General features: G+C 35.6%; 1 protein-coding gene across 1 annotated transcript in view; it reads right to left on the minus strand.

Moving 5' to 3' along the window:
- CSMD1 (CUB and Sushi multiple domains 1) overlaps nt 1-23668 on the minus strand; it is a 1203024-nt gene that overhangs the window by 26822 nt on the left and 1152534 nt on the right. Inside the window, exons 55-62 of the mRNA XM_086744017.1 lie at nt 21178-21366; nt 16238-16411; nt 12587-12769; nt 8405-8581; nt 7167-7346; nt 5692-5865; nt 4582-4755; nt 1788-1861 (exon numbers count right to left, since the gene is read on the minus strand). Coding sequence (XP_086600143.1) covers nt 1788-1861; nt 4582-4755; nt 5692-5865; nt 7167-7346; nt 8405-8581; nt 12587-12769; nt 16238-16411; nt 21178-21366 — 1325 coding nt within the window. The remainder of the gene's footprint in view (nt 1-1787; nt 1862-4581; nt 4756-5691; nt 5866-7166; nt 7347-8404; nt 8582-12586; nt 12770-16237; nt 16412-21177; nt 21367-23668) is intronic.

Consider the following 23668-nt stretch of genomic DNA (forward strand, 5'->3'; position numbering starts at 1 on the left):
TTTTTAAACATATTAATCTCTCTATCTTGCCAAGGACACATAGCACATCTGTAGTAGAGGCTAGAACAGATTGTGGCTGGTCTTGACTCTAAGTCATCTTGCTTCTATTGAAACTGCCACTTCTAGTATCAGTAAGTAATGATGAGCTGCAAATCTATCCTCACTTATTCAAAAGATTAAGCAAAAAAATAATGTCTACGTTCAAGGTAGTTACAGGGTTATATTTCTTTCTCATTTTATGGGTAAAAGTAAAAATAAAAACAGTGCACTCTTTGTATAATACTTGGATGAAAAACATTGGAGGCATTAGTAACAGTCACAGTGCAGTGAAGCACAAAAGGCAAAAAAGTGAATGGTGCAAGACAGGATACTGGTAGATAGGGGAAAACCCTTCAGAAGTTGGCTGCCTGTCATCACATATTTCTGTAATGAGGAAAGACAGTTAAAAGTTTATAGAAGCTTGGTTAAGTTATACAAACAGGAAGCCCCACTAATCATATATGCCCAAAAAAAAAAAAAATCTACTTCACTAGTAACTGGAGAGAAGTCTACATCTTGTTGTGCCAGATGCTACTGATCTGAGAGTGAAAGCACATACTTGAGAAAGACTAAATACAGAACAGATTAAGACTTAGCATTGCCTCTATAGGTGAACAAAAAGGGAAAATTAGCTTTCTTGTTCAACAGACATTAGAACAGTGAACAACTGTGAACTTGGCTGGTATTAAAGACAACTTGTGAGGCAGATAAAAGGGGGAGAGAATAAAAACCAAATCCTTGATCAAATAAGATGCAAAGATTAGAGTTGATTTTGAAGTGATGATGGGGACAGGTACAGGGTCAAGATGAGACAAAAGACAGAAAGGTAACTGCACCTATTTCTAGAAGAACCACCTTAGGGGTGGCTAGGGGACAAGTGCCTTGACATCTGTGAACCAGGTAGGAGTAGAAGATAGAGAACAGAGCTGACAGCCACAGCAATGACAGATGGCAAAATTGCAGAGGAATAACCAGAGGAACTTACAGAAAGGTATTTTTGAAAAACAGTTCTACTAACTTGATTGTAATACCATGTGACACACTGCCCTACGTTCAGAAATAAGTAGGAAACCCAAACAGAACATATTTTAGATTCCAGTCATAAATATTTATACCTGAAGAATCTATCTGCATGAGGTTAATCAATCTATATAATGACTGTGAATTGATCATTGTTCCATGTACTTTTATTTCATCAGTCACTTTTCTGACTGTCACTTGGTAAACTAATAACTTATGAGGAATTTGGAAATTATAGAGAGGACATTCATCATAAAGAACCTGGATCCAACACATAGAACAAATTCTATCATCTTCTCTGTCTGAATAAAATGTAACATGAATTGCAAATTTAGTAAAGCCACTTGCTAACTTTTTTGTCAAGGACTACATGGCCTTTGGATCAGACAGGTCTTTAGTTGTTAGGTATTTACTGACTATTCATCAATGTACAAAAGAATTATGATCATAAAGCAAAGTAATTATATCATGTCATATCATATTAGGTAATCAATTTATAAATAGTCCTCCCTACTGAAGTCTCCTAAAGGACTGAACACATGATATATTGCAAGGTTAGAAACCTTTCATTAAGTTGTACATTAACAAAAAAAAAGCTTGGAATGAAGCATGAATTTTTATTAAAAAGAAGTGGAAATTTCCAATTAAGCCTACCAATAATTAAATATATTGGTAATTATTAAATGCATCTTCATTTTAGAAAGCTAATATATAAAAGAAAGAATTACCTCGTAACCTCTGGAACTGTTTTGTATTCCAAAGTGTGGAGTACCAGGGTCTGTACATGTATTGTGAGCTGGATCTAATGTAAAATGTGAAACATGACAGATATCGTTATGATACGGAAAAAATACTCTAAAACTATTTGCAAAGATTAAGTCATTTAATCAATGTATAGTGATGACACAAATTGAATTTTTAATGGAATATGTGTATTTCTATATATTACATTTGTATTTACAATTAAATTTCCAAGATCATAGAATCATAGAATCATAGAATGGTTAGGGTTGGAAGGGACCTTCAAAGGTCATCTAGTCCAACCCCCCTGCAAGAAGCAGGGACATCCCCAACTAGATCACAGTACTTTGTTCCAGTACATTGCCATCGTGTAAGGACATTTTTTGCAGGTATATTTGGTAGTGTAGACTTTAGAGTTAGGATTCCATTAATTTTTGCTAAGCTTATCCTTTTAAACCTTTTTGAATACATAGTATATCCCACTATTCACAATCCAGATGGAACATATGGGGAAATCTTTTTAAGTCTCTTCTTTCCCAACAAATAACATAATGATCTTCACTATGAGGGTGGTGAGGCACTGGAACACGTTGCCCAGAGAAGTTGTGAATGCACCATCCCTGGAAATGTTCAAGGCCAGGTTCGATGCGGCTTTGAGCAACCTGGTCTAGTGAAAGCTGTCCCCGCCCATGGCAGAGGGGTTGAACCTACATGATCTTCAACGTGCTTTCCAACCCAAATCATTCTATGATTAAGTCAGATTTCTAAAAAAAAAAAAAAAACTCCACCAAAAAATCAAGCCCCAAACCAACTTATTTTTTTTATATATATCAAGTAAAATACTTAATTTTTACCGTGTTACCAAGAAAATGAAAATTTCAAATGGAGTACCACATCAGTTGTTGGTGGAGAATGAAAGGACCGTTCCCCCACAAAATAACGTATGCCAACAGAGGATAAATAATTATCTGATGATCAGTTCAATGAGTGTAATTTAAAGCAGTCTAAAACAATTTTTGATTCAGCAATGTTCAATACACATTCTGATGGTGTATTTGCTTTGGTGTTGACCAGTCACATCCGCCAGGTAAGACAGCACAAGACTTGATCTAATAGATCTCTCTGTTCTATGTGATTCCTTCTTGGCAATCAAGTCTGCTTTTGTGCTGACACTGCATTATGAAGAATGCACCTTGGGACTATATTTCATCTGTAACCACTTTCAGTTTTCTGTAGAAGGAAAATTCAACTTATTATGTATAATAATGTGATACATAATTTTGCTCTTGGTCAACTTCTATTTTCAATGGTGACCATCAGTAGAGCATAACAATTCAACCGGACTGATGTTTACCACAGGCTTCAAAAGTTAAATGGATGTTGACCTGCATCAAACACACTCCTGACTTCGAGCTGCTTGAACAGTGCAAGATCCTTTTACAAATTATCATCAGCTGGAATACCATTGCTAATAATAGACACATGAACCTGAATTGACTTTTTAAGATATGCCTCATCTGAATAAACAATGGCGGAAAAAGGAAGAATTCCCAAAGTATTTTAAGGAAATTATCAATATCCAGAAATAGAAAAGCTTGCCATCATTTTCCATCATATGGTACTTCTAGGCGTAGTTCTATGTATTGTTCATTGATCTTAAATTTCAAATTGCTTAACAATGGTATCTGTAAATATTTTAGACTATATCTTCAATTTAAAATAACATAGAAATTATGATGTAAAATGAAAGCTAATGCCTTTGATGCAGTATTTCCCATGTACTTCTATATTATGCTATACAAAATATAAATAGAAATATCATTATGACATTCTCAAATTTGATTTTTCACGAACACCTGTGATTCAGCTTTTGTAAACCTTCCTGCCTCTGTTACAAAGCATAGATCTAAGATGGATTGCCCAGTTCATAAAAACTATGGATAGAATGAGTTTTGAATTAATATCAAACAACTGTATTGTGTTAATGTCTTAATTTACAAATACAGGCTACTTTCAATAATCCTGCTTACCACGTTTTCCCAGAGTGCCCACCCCAGCTCTTCCACATAGCCAATATCACAACCACAGCAAAACATATAAATGGGCTATAGTCTATATCTGAATTTGTTTGCTTAGAAATAGCAAAGAGGATTTTTCTATTATAACACCAAAATAATTTTCTCTACCGAGTCACCTCAAGTTGGATCAAATTCTGATGTCAGTGGGAGTTACAGGTGTCCAGCATTTCTCTCAGTTAGTCTGATTATGTAACATTCTAAAAGTCTATCAGTTGCACGTCAGTAAATCAGAAACTGATAGTACTTGGCAGTTTATCAGAATTTCAAAAGATCAGACCCAGCACGCTTCATCCTTTTGAGCTGTACAAGCCACTTTTACAAAGTCCAAAAAGCTTTTTGATTCAGGATTGATTCTGACAAATGCCTTTAACTCTCCAGTGACAGAATCTGGTCTTTAATCTGCCAAAGTCTTCTGTGCATCTAAAAGATTCTAAAATTAGATGGAACAAATTTATGTGCTTGCACTAATTGACATTCAGCATTTCCAACAGACAAGCAATCATGTAAATTTACAAATGACTTCACATGTGATTGTGTTTATCCTAAAATTTTTATACTCAAAATATAACCTTATTTATCTAGTTCTTTTTATATTACACAGATATTTTCTATATTTGGAAAGCTAATCATTATATTTATGACAGTGTAATAGTTTATCAAGAATATTCTCAGTAGAAACAGCATAAGCAGTGGCACTTATTACCAATGCATGTTGGCTGAATTCCACTCCAAGTACCGTCTGCTTGACAGAATCTTCTTGACGAGCCTATCAGAATAAAAGGAGATCTGCACTGAAAGCTAACTTCAGATCTGTAGGTGAAACTTTTTCCATTGAGGTGTCCTTCTGCTGGAGTACCAGGATCACCACAAAACACAGCTAATGCATAAAAAAGCAAAGAAAAAAAAAAGTATTAAAAACTGCACATGCTTCAACTGAAGAATTCTACATTATTTTATGTGCAAGTCAGGCATACCGAATATGAGTGCAAATGCTATGTTCATTTTTCTGTGTAGGGCTGTAGCTCAGATAAATTCTTGACAGCAATTTAAAATTAATTGTCACAGTTACAGTTATTATAAACATAAAACTCAACCTGGAAAAATAGACCTTTTAATTGAGACACTTAAATGCTGATTAGATTTGGATGACAAAGTAATCTGAAAGTAGACAATGCTATATTGTAATGCTTCAAAATGTATCCAGCTTTCACATCAGTAGGCTAGAAATTTTTGCCCTAATTAAGTAAAAGGAAAAATGTTCGTCAGGGTCCTGACAAGATTTCAAGCACTGAAAGAGATGAGTTGACAGATTTAGAAGATGAAAAACAAATATAAGCAAGATATGATGGTTTGTACTCACTTTCAGAAAAGAAAAAAAAAGAATTTAGAAAGGAGAGCAAGGCTGTGAATTTAAGGATTAGGAACCTTGTTTTCACCTGTTAACGGAAATGGAAACAAGGAAGAAAAAAAAGGAAAAGCGTAAGGGAAAATTTTAATCTTGCTTATCACAAGTTAATTCAGAGCATGCAAAAAGATTATCAGTAAAGCAAATGGTGATGGGTCCAATTAGGTAATAGGAGATGGAGGTGACTTTTGGGGAAAGGAATAAGACCATGACCTTAAATGGACACAACCACTCAATTTCATAACAAGGTATGGGTTTTTTTTGGAAGAAGGAGCATGAATCCTGCCGTAGTCCATATATTACTCAATCTAGCAGAGTCCTTTTTAAACTGTGAGAAACTGACTGTAGCCCAAAACAACTGATTGTAGCTTTGGTGAAGCCAAACAGAACTGTACCCTGAAAACTTACGCAAACATTGTGGGATGTCTCCCCTCCAAATTCCTTGACCCTCACAGGAGAGAATAGCTGTGTTAGACAGTTGATAGCCTTCTGCACAGCTGTAACTCACACTGGCACCCCAGTGATAATCAGATCCTTCCACTTTCCCATAGAGTACTGGTGGAGGGGGGCCACAGGTAATGGCTGTGTCACAAAAAGAAAAGTTATAATTTCAACACTTTATAAGGTTTAGGAGAATGCAACATAATATCTAATCATACTTTTGAAACAAACAAAAAAATATTTCATGCTGTTCAATTCCAACAAAGCATTCCTGTGTTGACAAACAAGCCTGTAGACAGAAAATCAATTTAGATACAAAAATATCACTTCTAGATTTAGAAAGTCATAGGTTGCTGGAAGCCAGAAGAGTATATAGCTTACCTAATTCTGAATCTTTTCCCTACATATTCATTACTGATCATTGCTGGCAACAAGCTACTGAGCTAGGTAAAAGTTTTACATAAATATGATTCTAAAATTCTAAATTTTTGCATTTTATTTTAAACTAATTTTGCAGCACTGTTTAAAACCCTGAATATGACTTTATTCATTCACCTGCTCATTTTCTAAGGCTTTCAGTACACAATGGACATTGACTTTATCTGTAATTAGTGGCTAAGACTCTTTAAAATATTCTGATATATTCCAGCTTCTGAAAGAGTGCCCAAAACGACGAAATCAGGAATGACCAAGTTTACATTTACATGTTATTTCTTTCAACAAAGAGCACAAATGTAAAATCACTCAGTCAGTGATTTTTACAACAGAAAATGTGGTCAGTTGAATACATATGCCAAAATTTAATTAGTAGGCTAGATTTAGATATCATTTTAAAGTGGTGCTAGATGAGTTGGCAGGCTAGGCCTTTTATAAGCAGAAGATGCCCTAGGCTGTTAAATTTACTCCCTGAGCCGCTGTAGTCACGCTAACAATTTTCAGTAGGCTGCCTTATTTGCCTTTCAGCGTCATCCCCACTAAGACCTTTATGTTAGCACTCATAATCAGCTATTTGTGAAGCATCTTTTTGGCTATTTATGATGACTACACTACTGTAACAAGGCAATCTTCTACAGAAAGTTTGGTTTACAGGATCCCTTTACAGAATTTTGGCTCTCTAATCCAAGATAAAAGAGCCTAAAAAGGAAAATGGGTACTTAATTCCCAAGATTTTAAACTGAGCACTCTGATAATCTTAATTGAAGAGTGATTTGGTTCTACTTTAGTCATTAATGTTGCTATTCTGACTGATATTATACCACAGCATATGGGCAAAATAAATATAAATTTTACACAAATACTTAGCTAAATGTTTTATCTGCATTTGCATGTTAATTATCCCAGCAAACATTTTGACAATTTTTTACAAATAAAGACACTGATTAGTGAATTTCGTATATAGTATCAAAATAGTATTTGTAAACTGTTAAAGTCCAAAAGCACACCTTTGCAAATTGGTTTAGTCTGGTTCCAAGTGCTGTCTTTTATACAGCGCATAGTAGATGAACTAGCAGGTTCCATCAAGTATCCTGGATTGCACTGATAGCTGACTGTCTTATTAAAGGTAAAATCATTTCCAAATTGAATGCCGTTTGCTAATGCACCTGGATCTCCACAGCTGATCACTAGTGAGGAAAAGAAAAAAAAGGAATTTTGTTTTTCAATAAACATGGAATGAAACATTGAAATATGTATAGCTAATATCCTTTTTTTTTGTATATGAAAGAAGAAAAATGTTGATCAATATATTTCACACAAAATAAAAAATGTAATCTTTAATTTTTAGCAAAAAAAAAAAGTAACATTTTTAAGGCATTGAAATAACGTGGGGCAAACACTGTATTTCTTAAATACACTAGCTTAAGCTGGTACACTCTACTGCTACTGCAGACTGTTATGTTAGTGGTAGGTTTGACAGGACTTTGCCTTCCTTCATAATGGAATCTTAGTCACATTATGTCTAATGTTGATGAAATGCAATTCCAGTATAGTTACGAAATTCCTCTTTTTTTCTTTTCTTTTTAATTACTGAGATGATATACTGTGAGTCTGGCATTGTCAGTGAGGCCCGTGGCCCTGCTGGCCTTGCAGCACCCCTCTGCCCACTGCTGGCCTTCCCTGACGGAGTAATTCAATCTTGCTGCTCCCTAATTCTTGGGTCTTAGCACAATGGTTATTGGTCAGATCTGACTAATTTGGCTCACAATAAAAACTGGCACAGTAATGTATCTAATTAGGTAAAATATGATTTGGAACTACCAGAATGCCATCCTCTGTACATAAGCCACACAAAAAAAAAAAAAAAAAACAAACCCAAAGCCAAAAAACAAATCACATCCAACTAAACAAAAATAAGAAATCAATAAAAATCCCCACCGAACTAAAGGAAACTCTAGAGGAATATCTAGTCTTAGGAATAACATTATATTTTCAATGTTGACATTCATGAGGTAAATAAATACAGAAAAATTACCTATGTATCCATCTTAAGAAGATAATTTTGGAAACACCTAGCATGCATTAAAAAGGCATGTACCTTTAGACACATAAAATATTCATGCATTACAAGACAAAGGAGTGGAGCAAAAATGTGTTATTTTACCTAACAAAATTATCATTTTCAGTAGGAAAGCTAGATAACTTACTACTTTAAAACTTTAGAGGAAGAAAGTTTATATCTGACCTGTGCAGTCTGGAGCAGTGCCAGTCCATGTCCCATTAGCAGTACAATGTCTAGTAGTTAGCCCTGAAGTTTTGTAACCTTCCCAGCAGGCATAAATGACTGAGCTGGAGAATAATATTCCATCGGTGTATATTATCATACCATTGGCTGGGGTGCCAGGGTTCCCACAAGACACAGCTGTGAATAAAAGGTTAAAAAAATCAGTATTTCCATGATAGGTGACTAACTTAAAAACAAAATAAGTAGGTCAATAGCACATCTTTTAAAAAAGCTATAGCAACTTCTACTAATAAAATGTTTAATAGGTGTATTCTTGAGTCAATAACATTTCTCTTTGTGAATATGGTCACTTTACTTGCATTTATTTTGTTTTATTTTTTCAATTACTGATTCAGATAGTTTGACTGCTTTTTCCACTCCACCCAATACAGTTACTGGAGAGAAGAAAGTTCATGCAAGACTTTCTGATAGACTTGTGCCTCTGTTTTGCCTTTGGGCACATTTTTTTAATTCTCCTCCTCTCTTCTGGTGTCTTCTCTTTCAATTGTAAAAATGCATAAATAGTAAATTACAATGTTCCTGTCAATTTAAAAAAAAAAAAAGAAAAAAATCAAGAAAACACAAGACATTCTATATTGATCTCCATGTATTTTGGCATCTGTAACTACATATTAAGGCAATGATTCTGTTTCACCTTCATGCATTTGAGATTTGACAGTAATTTCCTTTGATTACATGTTGGGTTTTTGGGAGGGTTTAGTGGTTTGGTTTGGTTTGCTTTGTTTTTTTCTACGGACCAGCCAAACATGAGAGGGATTTGTTTGTTTGTTCCAAATTTTTCTAACAACTTTCTTCTAAAGCATCTTTATTTGACCATCCTGGCAGACAGACACTGGCAAAAGTAGGATAACATTCTGCTGTTTGACAGAGACTACTCCTCTTCACAGGAATAAAATAAAACTATCATGAGCTTCAGAGATTAACAAGGTTAATTTAGAGTTAGGAAGAAATGTACATCTAAATCAAACTCTTTCTTTCAGTCTTCCATGGATCATGAAGTGGTTTGTAAGACTGAGAGGACACACTTCAATCATCTCTTGCACAGCTTTCAAGAGGAAGCAACTCTTTCTACACTTCCTACACCACAAATAAGTGTAGTCCCTTGAAAAGTGAAAGGATTTGAATTGTAGTGTAATACAATTATATGATAAAATATAAGTATTATTAAACTTAATGGCTTGGAATATTGTGGTAGATTAGCCTTGTCTAACAGTCAAATGCCCACCCTTCTCACCCTTGTGAGACTCAGTCTGGAGTACTGCATCAAGCTCTGGGGCCCCTGGCACAAGAAAGGCATGGGCCTATTAGAGTGGGTCCAGAAGAAGGCCACAAAAATTATCAGAGAGCTGGAACATCTCTCCTCTGAAGAAGGGCTAAGAGAGTTGAGGTTGTTCAGCCTGGAGAAGAGAAGGCTTTTCAGAGACCTTATTGAGGTCTGTGGAGGCCTTTCAATACTTAAAGGGAGCTTAAAGGAAAGATGGCAAAAGACTTTTTACCAAGGCCTCTAGTAACAGAAGAAGAGGTAATGGTTTGAAACTGAAAGAGAGTACATTTAGATTAGACATAAGAAAAAAAAATATTAATGATATGGGTGTTGAGGCAGTGGAATAGGCTGCCCAGATAGGTGGTAGATGCCTCATTGCTGGAAGTGTTCAAGGTCAGGCTGGGTGGGGCTTTGAGCAACCTGATCTACTGGAAGATGTCCCTACTCCTTGCAGATTATCTTTAAAGGTCCCTTCCAGGGCAAACCATTCTATGATGCTGGAAATATAATAAAGGACTATAATAAAGGAAATTCAAGACTATGTGCAGATGCTGGTAAAGGTACAACACTGAGCTGCATTAGGAAAGCTTGGATGTATTCATTAAGGCTAACTGTATTTATGGAGTTTATGTGAAGACAAGCCTGTAGACACTTAACATTTGACAAAATGATAATATGACAGTAGTTCACTATCAAATAATCCTTACACCACTTATAATGCTTATTTTAGTTACTACATTTCCTCTTATTACATTTCCTCCTATTTGCTTAATTTAATTTATTGTATCTTCCTATTTATGCGAATCACAGAATCAAAGAATCACAGAATGGTTGAGATTCAAAGAGACTTCTGGAGATAATCTGATTAAGCACGGCCACCGAAAACCAGTTGCCCAGGACCATATCTATATTTACCACCTCTCTGGGCAACCTGTGCCAGTACTCAGCCTCACTGTAAAAAAGTGTTTCCTGATGTTCAAACAGACCTCCTGTGTTTCAGTTTGTGCCCATTGCCTCTTGTACTGTCACTCAGCACCACTGAAAAGAGTTTGGATCCACCTTCTGTGCACTCTGCCTGCAGATATTTATATACGTTGATAAGATCCCCTCTGAGCCTCCTCCTCCCCAGGCTGGACACTCCCAGCCCTTTCAGCCTTTCCTCAGAGGAGAGGTGCTTTAGTCCCTTGATCATCTTAATGGCCCTTTGCTGTATTCTATCCAGTAAGTCCATGTTTCTCAAGTACTGAGGAGGCCAGAACTGGACCCAGCACTTCATATGCTGCCTCACCAGTGCTGAGCAGAGGGAAAGGATCCCTTCCCTCCTAAGGCCATCTGGCATACCATTAACCTTCTTTGCAGTAAGGGCACTTTGCTGATTACATTCAATTTTTCCACCAGGACCCCCAGCTGCATGGCTCCCACATAATAGTTATAATCTAATAGTTAGAGTCTAATAGTTATAGGTTATATAGGATATTAACATAAACAGAACTTGCCAATTAGAAATGACTCTGACTAATACTGACTTTTGGAATAATACTTAAATGCCTTTGTTTTAATGAAGTCCTATTCACTATTTACGTATAAAAGTTTCAAATATTGAAGAGAAAAATTCAATAGGTTGGGACTTGAACTTGTAGGGGTGAAAAGGTATTCTCCTTCTAGTCTCATTCTTATTTATACTAAACAGGAAACAATTGAAGGAGAAGAGAAAAATGGGGAAAAAAAAGAGGGCTTTTTTCTTTGTTTTTATAGGGTTTTTATTTTTTATGAAACAGAATATTGAAGCAGAAAGATAAAGAAAGAGAAAACAGCAGCATTTTAAACACCACTAATTGCCACTGAGTGCTGCTGTCTTACTTTGCTACCTTATGCAAAGGAAGAAGAAAGGACATTGCAAAAATTCAATTTTCTGCTGAAAATACTAATCCTGTGCCCACTGACATTTTCATACAGTTGCAGTGATATCCACCCTGATAGAAGATTAGTCTGTGTTGAAGAATACTGCAAAATAAAAGTTGCTAGATGACTATATTGTGATAAAATTCCTAGGTGAAAAAATATAATGACTTTGTTAAAAATATTTTGTCCTATCTTCCATTTTATCATTTAGTATAGCAGACAACAGATACTACAAAATCCATGAACTCCAATGAATTAGATAAAGTAACTTTTCAAACATTCTTGGAAAACAAGAAGACATTTTTAAATTGAATCTGAAGTCTTCCACTACTGTTTTTCCATTCTGATATGTATAAAACATGTAAAAAGTCTTTATTACAATTTTTATCTTATTCTAAAATATTATTTCAATAAATATGCTCGGTTGCATTTCTTCTGAAAGAGCTAGCATAAAAAGAGTATATCTCATAAAAAATTAGTCTAACGTGGAGAAATGTACATTAATTTATACTTAGTTAGGAACACAACATTATTTTATGATCTGTTCAGTCCTTGATGCATAGATATTGCATAGAAAGAAAATAAGAAAATATTGTATTGTTAGAAGATGGATAACAGATTTATTTATCACTCCATCTTCATATCTTCAATCAGAAGCATTTGTTTAACTTTACATTTAACTCAGGTATCTATTCTCTATTTTCAGGCTCAATATTTGTTTAATGAGAATTATTTTCTCACAGTTTTCTTATAAATATATACTCCTAAACTTCATCAGTTTGGATTTAGGTTTTCAAGCAAAACATGATCTCTTTACAAACTCTCTTATATCAAAATTCTGCACTGCAATATAAAAGCATATTTCTAGCATAGAATTTCTTTTTAATTAATGAATAAAATGTCATTAATAAATATCATTCAATGGTGTCAAAAATGTCAATGGTATCAATACCTACCTTCACACACAGGCTGTATACCTGACCAGGAACCATTAAGCAGGCATGTTCGTTCTGTAGATCCTCTCAACTGATAACCCATTTCACATGAGAAACGTAGTAAACTTTTTATTTTGAACTCATCCCCTAGTCTAGACCCATGAGCTGGTACTCCCGGATCATCGCAATAGCCAGGATTATTTCCTGTAAAACACAACAGAGCAGAATTATTGGCAAAGATGTTATGTGTAAATGTAGTGGTAGTGAAGATACACTCTTGCAAATAGTGCTTCTAACTGCATTGTTTTTGTTATAATTAATCACTTTTTGTCCAGTGCAAGGATGTGAAACCAAAGATGAAAATAACATGTCCTTTCAGCCTGCTTCTTATCTCATATCTATACATACCTAAACATAGAATGTGATATAAATAAAAAGATAAAAGATAATTGTTAACACAGGAAGCACCTCTGTCATTTTTTGTCAGTTCAAAAAAATGTGTTGTCTTTTGACATAAATAACATTTACTACACATAGTATTTTATTGTTCAACTTCTCTGCTAGTAATAACTTCTGATAGCAAAAAAATAAATAGCAGCAAGAGTGAAAAGAACCATATTCAAGTGTCTGTTCCTATCATAAATGGAAAGGACACCTCATAATTTTCCTTATAATTTAAATTCCTATGCAAGTATTGGTTACAATTTTAGAAGAGAAAGAAGGTGCTGCAAAATAGACCTCTCAAACGTATCCTTATAGATCTGATGAACTAGTACTGTTTTCAGTATAGCAAGTTTGAGATAGACACTTTGGATACAATCATGCTTCCTCATAAAAGGAGACCAAGCCACATTTCCTGAATTCAAGGTTATCTTGTTGGCTTTGGTTGTGTCCACTTTGCTTAGTACTAGCTTCTTCTATACTAGATTATCCTTGGCACCCTACACTACAGCACATGGACCTAGATTTCCTTGTCTAAATAGATGCTTGTAAACAGAGTGAGTTTCCTGAAGCCAGATAGTATTCTGCCCACATCCATACTGTTAAATTCACTCTCCAAAACAGGGTGGCTGCATCCAAAGTGGCTGTTGAGAATTATCTCCAGCACACACTAACTTGTAAACTATTTGTGAGTTGTTTGATGGAGTGCTAATTGAGATGTGTGAAAACCACTCTGAGGACAATTTTAAGAACATAATGGTCTTGGTGATCAAGTACTAGCATCCATGACCTATGCGCTGGCACTGTTCAGTCGGAAGTACAGATGTGGCCCTGGATGCCATCTGCTTCCCCTTACTCCAAGACATTACTATTTCACAGACATTTTTATCTGCTTAAAATGTGTGAAATACCATGAAGCCTGTGATTCAGGCTACTATTATGGCATGTTTACAGCATGAAACAGATATATGGCACATATTTTTGCTTGTGAATGCAAAGACTGCAGGAATTGTTTAGGGCAGAACAGTTTGCTTTAGGACTTTGCTGAGGGAATTATTCCAGATGAATGATCAGATTTTTTTTTTTCTTGGATACATCTAGTTCTCTCTTGGGGAAAGCTTAAGCTGGAGCCACGCAAGTTTGTAGTCAAAGGGTATAGACAAAGGCAGTTATAGTATAATGAAGGTCTAGGTCCTTTTTTATTTAGTGGTGTAGATGACTACATATTCATTACTCAGCTATGAGTGTGAGTGATCTTAAACAAAAATCTCAACTATCACTTAACTAACAGGCGTCCATCACTGCAACAAGTCCCAGGCAACAACAAACACTAGATCATGTTTATACCATCATGCATTCAAACATATATTAATACATCATAAAGGAATAAACCCCATGCAGAAACAGACTGCAGGTTTCAAGTGTTATATTGAGACTGGTTCATATCCCTTAAGTATAAAATCAATTAGCTGTCTCAGTTGTGCTGGGCGCATTCATTCTTTCTCTGATATTACGAATACAAATTATTCATACCGTTTTTTTAATGGCGTAATCTCCTGAATACCTAACACAGAAAATGTAGTTATTTTTATAATTATAAATGCCTTAAAAGAATGAGACACATTTGGGGTTGTATTTTTTTTTTGGCTGTTTGTATGTGAATTTTTGTTTGAATTTTTAAATGATTTAACACAGATAGATTTCTTATTTTGCTAGGGAATCTCCTTGCTCTCAAGTGATATCACATCATGTGCAAACTTAAAAAATTAAATTCTACATCAGTACTTCCTGTTTTAGTTACACTAGATGTATTTTCCCCATCACACGAGATGTCTAGGGCGGTCTTTAACATTTTAAAAACCTATGAGTCTATAAAAATACTATGATATTAATGACTGATACCTGAAGAGTCTCAATTATTAAATTAAAATTTCTTTCTGCAAGCATGAGAATTTTTCTTCTGGTGGGAAATGTTGGGTAACAGTACTAGAGGACTCTGACCTTAAAAATTTTAAAGTCTTGATGCAATCTCAGATTTGGCGTTTCATACTGGATAAAAACACGAAAGTGATACAAAGTGGGCTTAAGATAGGCAAAAAAAAAAAGTCAATTCTATGTGGAAACTATCCATATGATTGTCCTGCAGTGATTCCTTTCAGGTCTAGGCATACAGACCATGATGGTAGTGAGATCTAGCAATATGAGAAGACTACGTAAACTCTTTCCTCTTTGAGTAGCAGAGAACAGTAAAGAAACATTTGTGATTTAAATTTACTTCCTTTCCTCAGTGCTTCAAATTCTGTTCAGCATCCTTGCCGAATCAGCTTATGAATGGACCATTTTCAGTGAACACTTATTTAGAGCTTTTTCTGAGTACAGAATCTGAATACTTTACACCTTACAATGAGGTAAAATCTGAATTCAACCACATTGAATCAGATCAGCCCAACAGTGGGCCTGTCCACGAGCTTAGGAGAAGTTATAAGACGATTCTATAGTGTATAATTATGGAACAATTTTCTCCCTAAATCCATCAAGTATTTGTTTTCATATATACCAAAGCATGTAGAGTTGTTTCCTTTACAAAAATTATTAATACACTGTGGATGTCCTCAGTAGCCAATCCTTGTCTGAGCTCTTGACTTCAACAAAGATGTGTAATGTTTTACTGCTTTTTCTAAATTTGCATAGATAATCTAGAGGAGAATAAACTGTTCCTGTACTTTCTGACAGCGCCAAGAACATTGCAGAGCTTTACGGTATTTGCACATTGTGGTACTAATAAAGAATATTTCTGTTAACAAAGACAGAAGCATAATGTAGGAAGTTTACTACCTAGTTCCTTTGCTATGGTGTTTTTCAATCAACATCTTCCTATGTGACAACCTTTGTTTATACAAAATAGTTTTCATAAGAATAAAACTTAATACAAGCATCCCTTTCAAGCAGAACTCTACTAGACTTTAAATAGTGTTTTCTGGCTTCTATATACTGCAGTACACAACTACACTATCTAGCTAAGGAGTAAAGTTATGAAGTAATGACAAAGAGAATGAGACAATATCTAAGAATACATCTGTAAATGACTATAATTCAGTTGAGTGGCTACTGGTGAAATTAAAATATACTTGGCAAAGAAACAAAACAAATGTCTGTAGTTTAAAATTGCTTGAGAATAGCCTTATTCATGTAATTACAAGGAGACATTCAGAGAATGGTTGGTACACGTACCTGAACAGTGAGGGAGAGTTCCACTCCAGTGGCTATCTTCTTGGCACTCCCTAGTAGAATTTCCTATGAGCCTTCGACCCGCTGTGCAAGAATAGTGAATTACGGAGCCATATGTAAATTTCTCTCCTGAAAGAACAGCATTGGCAGGTACCCCAGGATGTCCACAAGAAATGGCTAACAGAGGAAACAGCACAATATTATAAGAAGTTTTCACGGCACAGAACAAACGTATTATAATGTTTAAACATGAGACTGGTTCCACACAACATAAATTTCTGTCTGGATTTCAACTTCATATCTTCAGTTTTGCTGTTGCTATAGATGATTTACTGGGTCTTTGAAAGAGTAAACATCAAACTACATGTAAAACTAACTCATCCAGTTTAGCCTTTCCCTGAAAATATACAGAGCTCTCTTTCCTCATTCATTTCCGTTCACTGTCCTTCCCTACAAATAATACACATAATAATAAACTAAATAAGGTTAATGTTAAAATGCGCTTATATATTATAGATATGACAATAGTAAGTACATAACTACATTCAGTTCAGGCAGTACAGAGAAATAAAAAAACTTAATCTCTAGTATTATTATAGCAATATGTTGGAATAAAATGAGCAAGAAGAATATGGATTACTGATCATTTTTGTAAATTATTAATCATATTTATGCTTAAGTTAATGTGTATATTTCGTTTAAGAAAAATTCAGATAAACACTTTTTGAGACAGCATACCTTGCAAAGAAAATGTTCACATCTGTTATATGAGGAAATATAAGTCATCTTAAGGTAAACTAGAAATCAAATTCTGATTTTTTTTTTTTAATGAAAACTTAGGTCATCCAGTAAAGAAAGAAAAAACAAAGAAAATAAATCTTACATAACTTTAGTAAACAGTTACACAACTTAAACAGGAAACACTCAGCAGAGCAACTGAATTTGAGCAGCTTTAGTAGTTGATTGAATGAACGATCTATGGGTTAAATATATTTTTAGAAAACAAAATACTGTTATTCTGACGACTATTATTCCTGACAGACATAAAAATTATTTCTACTATACTAGGCCACATGATAATGTCAAACTGACTGCACAATGCATTTCTGCCAACAGGCATGGTCCTGACCACTGCTCTTTCACTGCTGAGTGCTTCTCTTATTTTCCGTGAACTGGCTTAAGTACTCATGTAGCAAATGGTAAACCAATTCAGGACACCGATCTGGCTGAACAGTACTCCCGAGGACAAAAAAAAGTATTTAGTTTTCAGCCAGATCAGTTACCTTAATGAACTGGCTTCAGTACCACGCAAATGCTAGCATTGTCACTATTGTAAAAGGAGTTGGCATGGGTCATCAGAGTCTTTGGAAGAAAATCATACGTAGGTCACCTTAAGGTGGCTGTATAATGATTAGTAGTGAGTAGCATGAAATTTTTCACGGTTTATGAAGAAGAACAGAAGCACCCATTCATAAGAAATTCCACTCATAACTATTGCCTTGCATATAAAAGAGCAGTGTGTCTCTATTTTTCTACTCTTGGACTAGAAATGCTAATGGTAAACATTGTGTCCACTTTGGGTTCAAAATTTATCTCACTTGCCTCTCCAAGCACTTTGCGCTATCACTAAAAGTAATTGTATGCTTGAAAAAAAGATGTTATCACTGATAACATTTTTGTTGGTTTTCTTTAATGGGGGGGGAGGGGGCTCTACGGTGGCAGTTTCTGCAAGAAGCTGCTAGAAGTTTCCTCTTTGTCCAGTGGACTCGGCCGGGCCTAGGGCAGACCCGCTGCTGGCCAGGGCTGAGCCAATTGGTAGCAGAATGTTCCATGATAACACCTCTGTGATAACGTATTTAAGAAGGGGAAAAATAAAAAAAAAAGAAGAGGAGAAGATGTGAAGAAGCTGAAGCAGGGGCAGAGAGGGGGAAGTGCGAGCCTTGTGGCCCTTGAGGCCCTCATTCTCTGGCCTCCCACCAGGCGGCCAACTGGACCCAACTCAACCCAGCCTGGCTGCAAGAAGTGGAGAGGAGATGTGAAGAGAACCAGGGAGGCGTCTGTGGGCCGATTACAAAGACTTCCTTGTGAGAGGAATGGCTGCAGATGCCAAGGACAGTGAAGAAGGAGGGGGAGGAGTAATGCTGCTCCTGGCCAAGATTCCCCTGCAGCCTGTGGTGCAGCCCATGGTGAAGCAGGCTGTCCCCCTGCAGCCCATGGAGGCCCTCAGAGGAGCAGAGATCCACATGCAGGACCCCACGCTGAGGCAGGCGGATACCCAAAGGAGGCTGTGGCCCATGCAAGGCCTGTACTGGGGCAGCCGTTCTGGAGAGACTGCACCCTGTGGAAAAATGACCCACACTGGAGTAGTTTCACGAAGGACTGTAGCCCATGGGAGTGACCCCACACTGGAGCAAGGGAGGAATGTGAGGAGTTCTTCCTCTGATGAGGAAGGAGCGACATAAAGTGACATGTGATTCCCTATTCCGCCCTGTGCCGCTTGGGGGGAGAAGGTGGTAGAGATAATCTTAAGCCTGGGAAGAGGGAGGAAGTTATCTTGTTCTCTTTCTCATTATCCTGCTTTGGTTTTAATAATAAATGAATAGTTTTCCCCAAGTCGAGTCTGTTTTGCCCATAACAGTAACTCGAAGAATCTCTCCCTGTCCTGAACTGAAACCTCGACCCTTTTTTTGTATATTATCTCTCCCTGTTCCCTTGGAGGGTGGGGGGGGTGAGAGAGAGACTGTGTAGCTTGGTTCCAAATGGGGCTAAACTACGACACCTTTGAAAATTACAACTCTCTCGTACTTTAAGAGACTCTGCGTGACCTCATCTGCTCTCATAGAAAGAGCTCTATTCATTTTACTGAGGTTTTTATTTAGGGGAAAGAATGTCAGATTTATCCTGGTAATATTTAGGATTCAGATAGCGTTTCAGTCCATCAGCAGCAAATTAGCAGCACCTAATTCAGTAGGTGACTGAGGAATGTAAGCACTCCCAGGCTCATTTGAAAATTCCCATGCCCTCAATCCACAGTCCCCAGAGCAAGGTCAGGAATTCCTGTTCTGAGGGGATGGACACCTATGACTTTCCTCAAGCTCTGCCTAAAAACAGAAAGCCATGTAAATGCTTTCAAACTTCCAAAATACTTGAACTGGAAAGATGAGTATCTGTTCTAGGTAATTTAAATTCCCCGTCCTTTTCTGCCCCTTGCATAAGGAGTGTCCCTTCACACTGAAACCCCAATCCTGGAAGCAGGAAGGGATCACTGACAGAATAAATCCACAGACTTTCATAATAGTTTTTCTAAGGCACAAAAAGTGAGGAACATCCTTGCATCAGTAAAATATTATTGCCAAATGAACAGTTTCATGCAGCTACCTTGTATTAAAAATGTTGCTTAATTATTTAATAATTGAAATGTTTTCAGATTATATATCTTAGTGACAGCTATAGATAGCATAGGCTGTTGTGAAATATCAAAACAAAACTGCCTGGGTCATGTGGATATCAGATACATAGTAGCAGGAAGAAAACAAGCATCAAAAAAAACCAAGTTCACTAATCTAGTGAACCTAGTTTAGCTTTGGGGCCCTCAGAATAAGAAGGACATGGACCTGTGGGTCCAGAGGAGGGCCACAAGGACGATCAGAGAGCTGGAGCACATCTCCTATGAAGAAAAGGTGAGAGTTGGGGCTGTTTAGCCTGATGAAGAGAAGGCTCCAGGGAGACTTCATTGCAGTCTTCCAGTACCAATAAGGGGCCTACAAGAAAGCTGAAGGACTTCTGACAAAGGCCTATAGTGATAGGACAAGAGGTAATGTCTTTAAACTGAAAAAGGGTAGATTTAGATTAGATACAAGGAAGAAAATCTTTACTGTGAGAGTGGTGAGGTGCTGGAACATATTGCCCAGGGAAGCTCTGGATGTCCCATCCCTGGAAGTGTTCAAGGTCAAGTTGGATGGGGCTTTCCATGACCTAGTCTAGCTGAAGATGTCATTGCCCATGGCAGGGGGGTTGGAACTAGATGATCTTTAAGGTCTCTTCCCACCCAAACCATACTATGATTCTATGATTCTCTTATTTATTGATCTGATTGTTATATAAGTAATTCATAAATTCATAAAATAAGTAATTTAAGTAAACAATCACAATTCTGTAAAGCAACAACTTTAAAATAATCTCATGTGTTTGCAAATTAAAGTATACTTTCATTTCATTTCATATTTCCTATAATTGCATTGTAATTCAGAAATCTAATGTCAGAAAATCAACAGTGATCATAGAAGAAAAATATCTCAGTAGAAAATGTTTCAGTTTGGCTGACTGAAACATTTTGGAAAATCAGCCAAACTGTTATTTTCTAGAGATCTGAAGCTCACTGAATTGATTATAGGAAACATCAGAAGTTTTCCTCCCTCTCAGAGGAAAAAGTGATGCGGGATGTATGAAGTGATGTTATGAAAAGACTCTATTGAGCAAAATTTTCCTACACAACATTTCATAGATTCGTTCTTACATACACATTGCAATATATCTGAAAAAAATAATTCTGAGATAGACATTAATGGTCTTAGACTATCAATCTACATGATAACATATAAATAATACTTTTAGATTTACCTGTTTTCAGATATCTTAATGATATACCAAAAGGGGGAATTAATCTTAACTTTCTGGCATTTGAAATAGTAGCTCCACAGTCTCCTCTAAACCCATTGTTAATAATCATAGAATCATAGAATCTTAAGGTTGGAAGAGACCTCCAATGACAAGTTGCACGACGTCTTGTCTTAATGTTTTCTCACTGGGCTGTACAATTTGCAATACATTGATCCTGAAGTTCAGTTTTTTTCCTCAATAGATGACTAAACTTTTTTTTTGTCTATCATGACTAAAAATCATGCATCACTGCTTAATGTTAATTCAACTGAACGAATACTTACACAAACACTTTGGTAGTGATCTATCCCATAAGCCATTAGCTTTACAGGTCAAAACAGATGAACCCAACAGATAAAAGCCCTTCTTGCAATGGTATGCCACACTTGTTCCATATTTGAAACTTTCAGGATAATTCTGCTGTCCATGACGAATTGCATTTTCCACAAAGCCAGGATCAGAACAGTTCACCACTGCAAGACAAACAGCGTTGATCATTGATGCATAATGGCAATGTCATAAAGTGTAACAGTGAATTTTTGTTACTTCACTAGCAGCTCATGACTGTGGTCCAATTGATATCCTTCGTGGTTTTTGCTTGACTCCTAAGTAAGTCTCTAGATCTTTTTGCTTTGAAAGTAATACTGTGATTTTACTCCAGTTCTTGTAATAGTCTTGGGCATACAAATGTTTTTAAGATAAAAGAGAAAGAAAAGGAATTCTTTATAATTCTCTTAGTAGGCTTAGTTTGATCTTCTGTGTAATTTTTATGTGAAGGAAACCAAATTAAAATCAAATCAGTATTAGTTTAAATAGCACTTTAACATTTTGTATTTTAATTTCTTGTAATGAGAAAAATAGCTTCCCACATGAATAAGAATATTTTCTGCTATTAATGTGTGGAAAAGAAAAAGAAAGATAGTGAAAAATCAAATATTTGATAGTGTAGCAGGAGGGACGGTAAGCACCAAAAAGTTACTTTTCAGACAGTGGTTAAAAACCTATAAAGTTATGGGTTTTGTCATGACTATTTAGTTTTTATATGAGGTATATTTGTTCTACCCAATTCTTTGTTTTATACCCTGTAGTGAACATGGTGGTTTGTTGGTAGAAGATTCTGATGAGACACTGAGGTCTCCATTGCAAACTCACAATTTTACTATCTATTCATCAGAAAACTATCTGAAAAATTATAAATGCCTCCTCCACCTGTCCCCTGTCTTCAGTCTAAACATAATGGTATAAATAAAAAAAAAGACTTAGAATATTATTAGTATTATAAATTACAGTTCATAAAACAATGACAGGAATCTACCTTTCAAGTATATAATCTAGTTCAAATTAATTTTCATGAAAAAGAAACTAGTGGAAGAGAACATCAGATAGAACTATCATTTTAGAAGTAAAACATATAGAATCACTAACACTGGTTTTTTACTCTTTTTTTTTTCAAAAGGTTAAGTTTTATCATATGTATAATTTAAATTTACTGATTAGCTTATACACTACCACAAGTCAACTTTTGCAAATGTTCATTCATTGAAAAAATACTTAATTCAATTAGCTAAAAAGTATCAGAATTTTAAAGAAATATTAACATCCTAAAATTTAATTTTGTGTGAAAAACAGTTAAAATTGGTTTTATTTGTCTTTCTCTTTTAAATTATTAAGTGTTCATTATTTTAATCTTGCAATGGATTCTAGACAAGCATATATCTAGGTCTAAAGAATGCATAAAAGCAAAATACATTTGAAAAACATTAAATATTACAATGATGTACATAAAGCATTAGTAAGGCATTATCTAGACTGATTAATGGAAAAGACTTGCTTTTTTTTTTTTTTTTTTTTTTTTCCTCCCCCCTGAGGTGTAGTAAAGCTACAGAGTCTCCTAATTCAAACTACTCCTATTCCGGTTTATGGTGAATCCTAGGAAATAATTCACCAAAGGAGTTACATTTAGCTTACATTATAACAGCTTAACTAATACCACCAACATTTATTTAAACTTAGTGCTATAAACTTATAAACGTTATACATAAATCACACACGTACACATTAAATAAATGTATGTTTACACTGGGATTTCTCTGGCAGAAGCAAATAGCTTTTTACATCCTGACTTTTTTTTTCTGTTCCATAAAAGAAGGAAAAGTACCAGGTCCTAAAATCTCACTGCTTTTTCAAAGTTGTGAAAGATTTGGATGTGGAAGTCTGTGTCTCTGTACTTGCTTTGAAGAACTCTGAAAGTGCCTCCTTCTGGGGACCCCTATTTAAGAATACTATCAAAAGAAAATGATTTATTCTTTTTACATTACATGAAAAATATATTTCATTCCTTATTGCTGTTTTTTTTCTATTATTAGTAATCACTGTTAACGAAGTATAATTCTTTCACTGGCAATATAACTATCACTGTGGAACAGACACACAAGTGAAAGTCTGTAACACATATAGCCCACTGATATGAAGCCCTAACAAATACTAAGCTAGATCTGAATGACCTCATATGTCTGGATTCACAGTGCAATTCTTTGTTAAAGAAACTAGCACAGTTCCCAGAAGCAATGTGCATTGCATCCCAATTAACTCTGTTTCCAGGCAATTAGACATGGTGTAATGCTGTGTAGATGCTGTTGTAAAGCTTCTGCTTTTGGAACTAGCCTGTATCCTCTGCATAGCTATAAATTGCCTTGTACAAACATTTCCTTAAACTCAATCTCTCTACATACGTATATAATTTCTTTAACATTTGAAGCTACATCTGTATCAATA

The sequence above is a fragment of the Chlamydotis macqueenii genome, chromosome 3 (assembly GCF_036417535.1).
Source record: "Chlamydotis macqueenii isolate bChlMac1 chromosome 3, bChlMac1.mat, whole genome shotgun sequence".
Lineage (NCBI taxonomy): Eukaryota > Metazoa > Chordata > Aves > Otidiformes > Otididae > Chlamydotis > Chlamydotis macqueenii.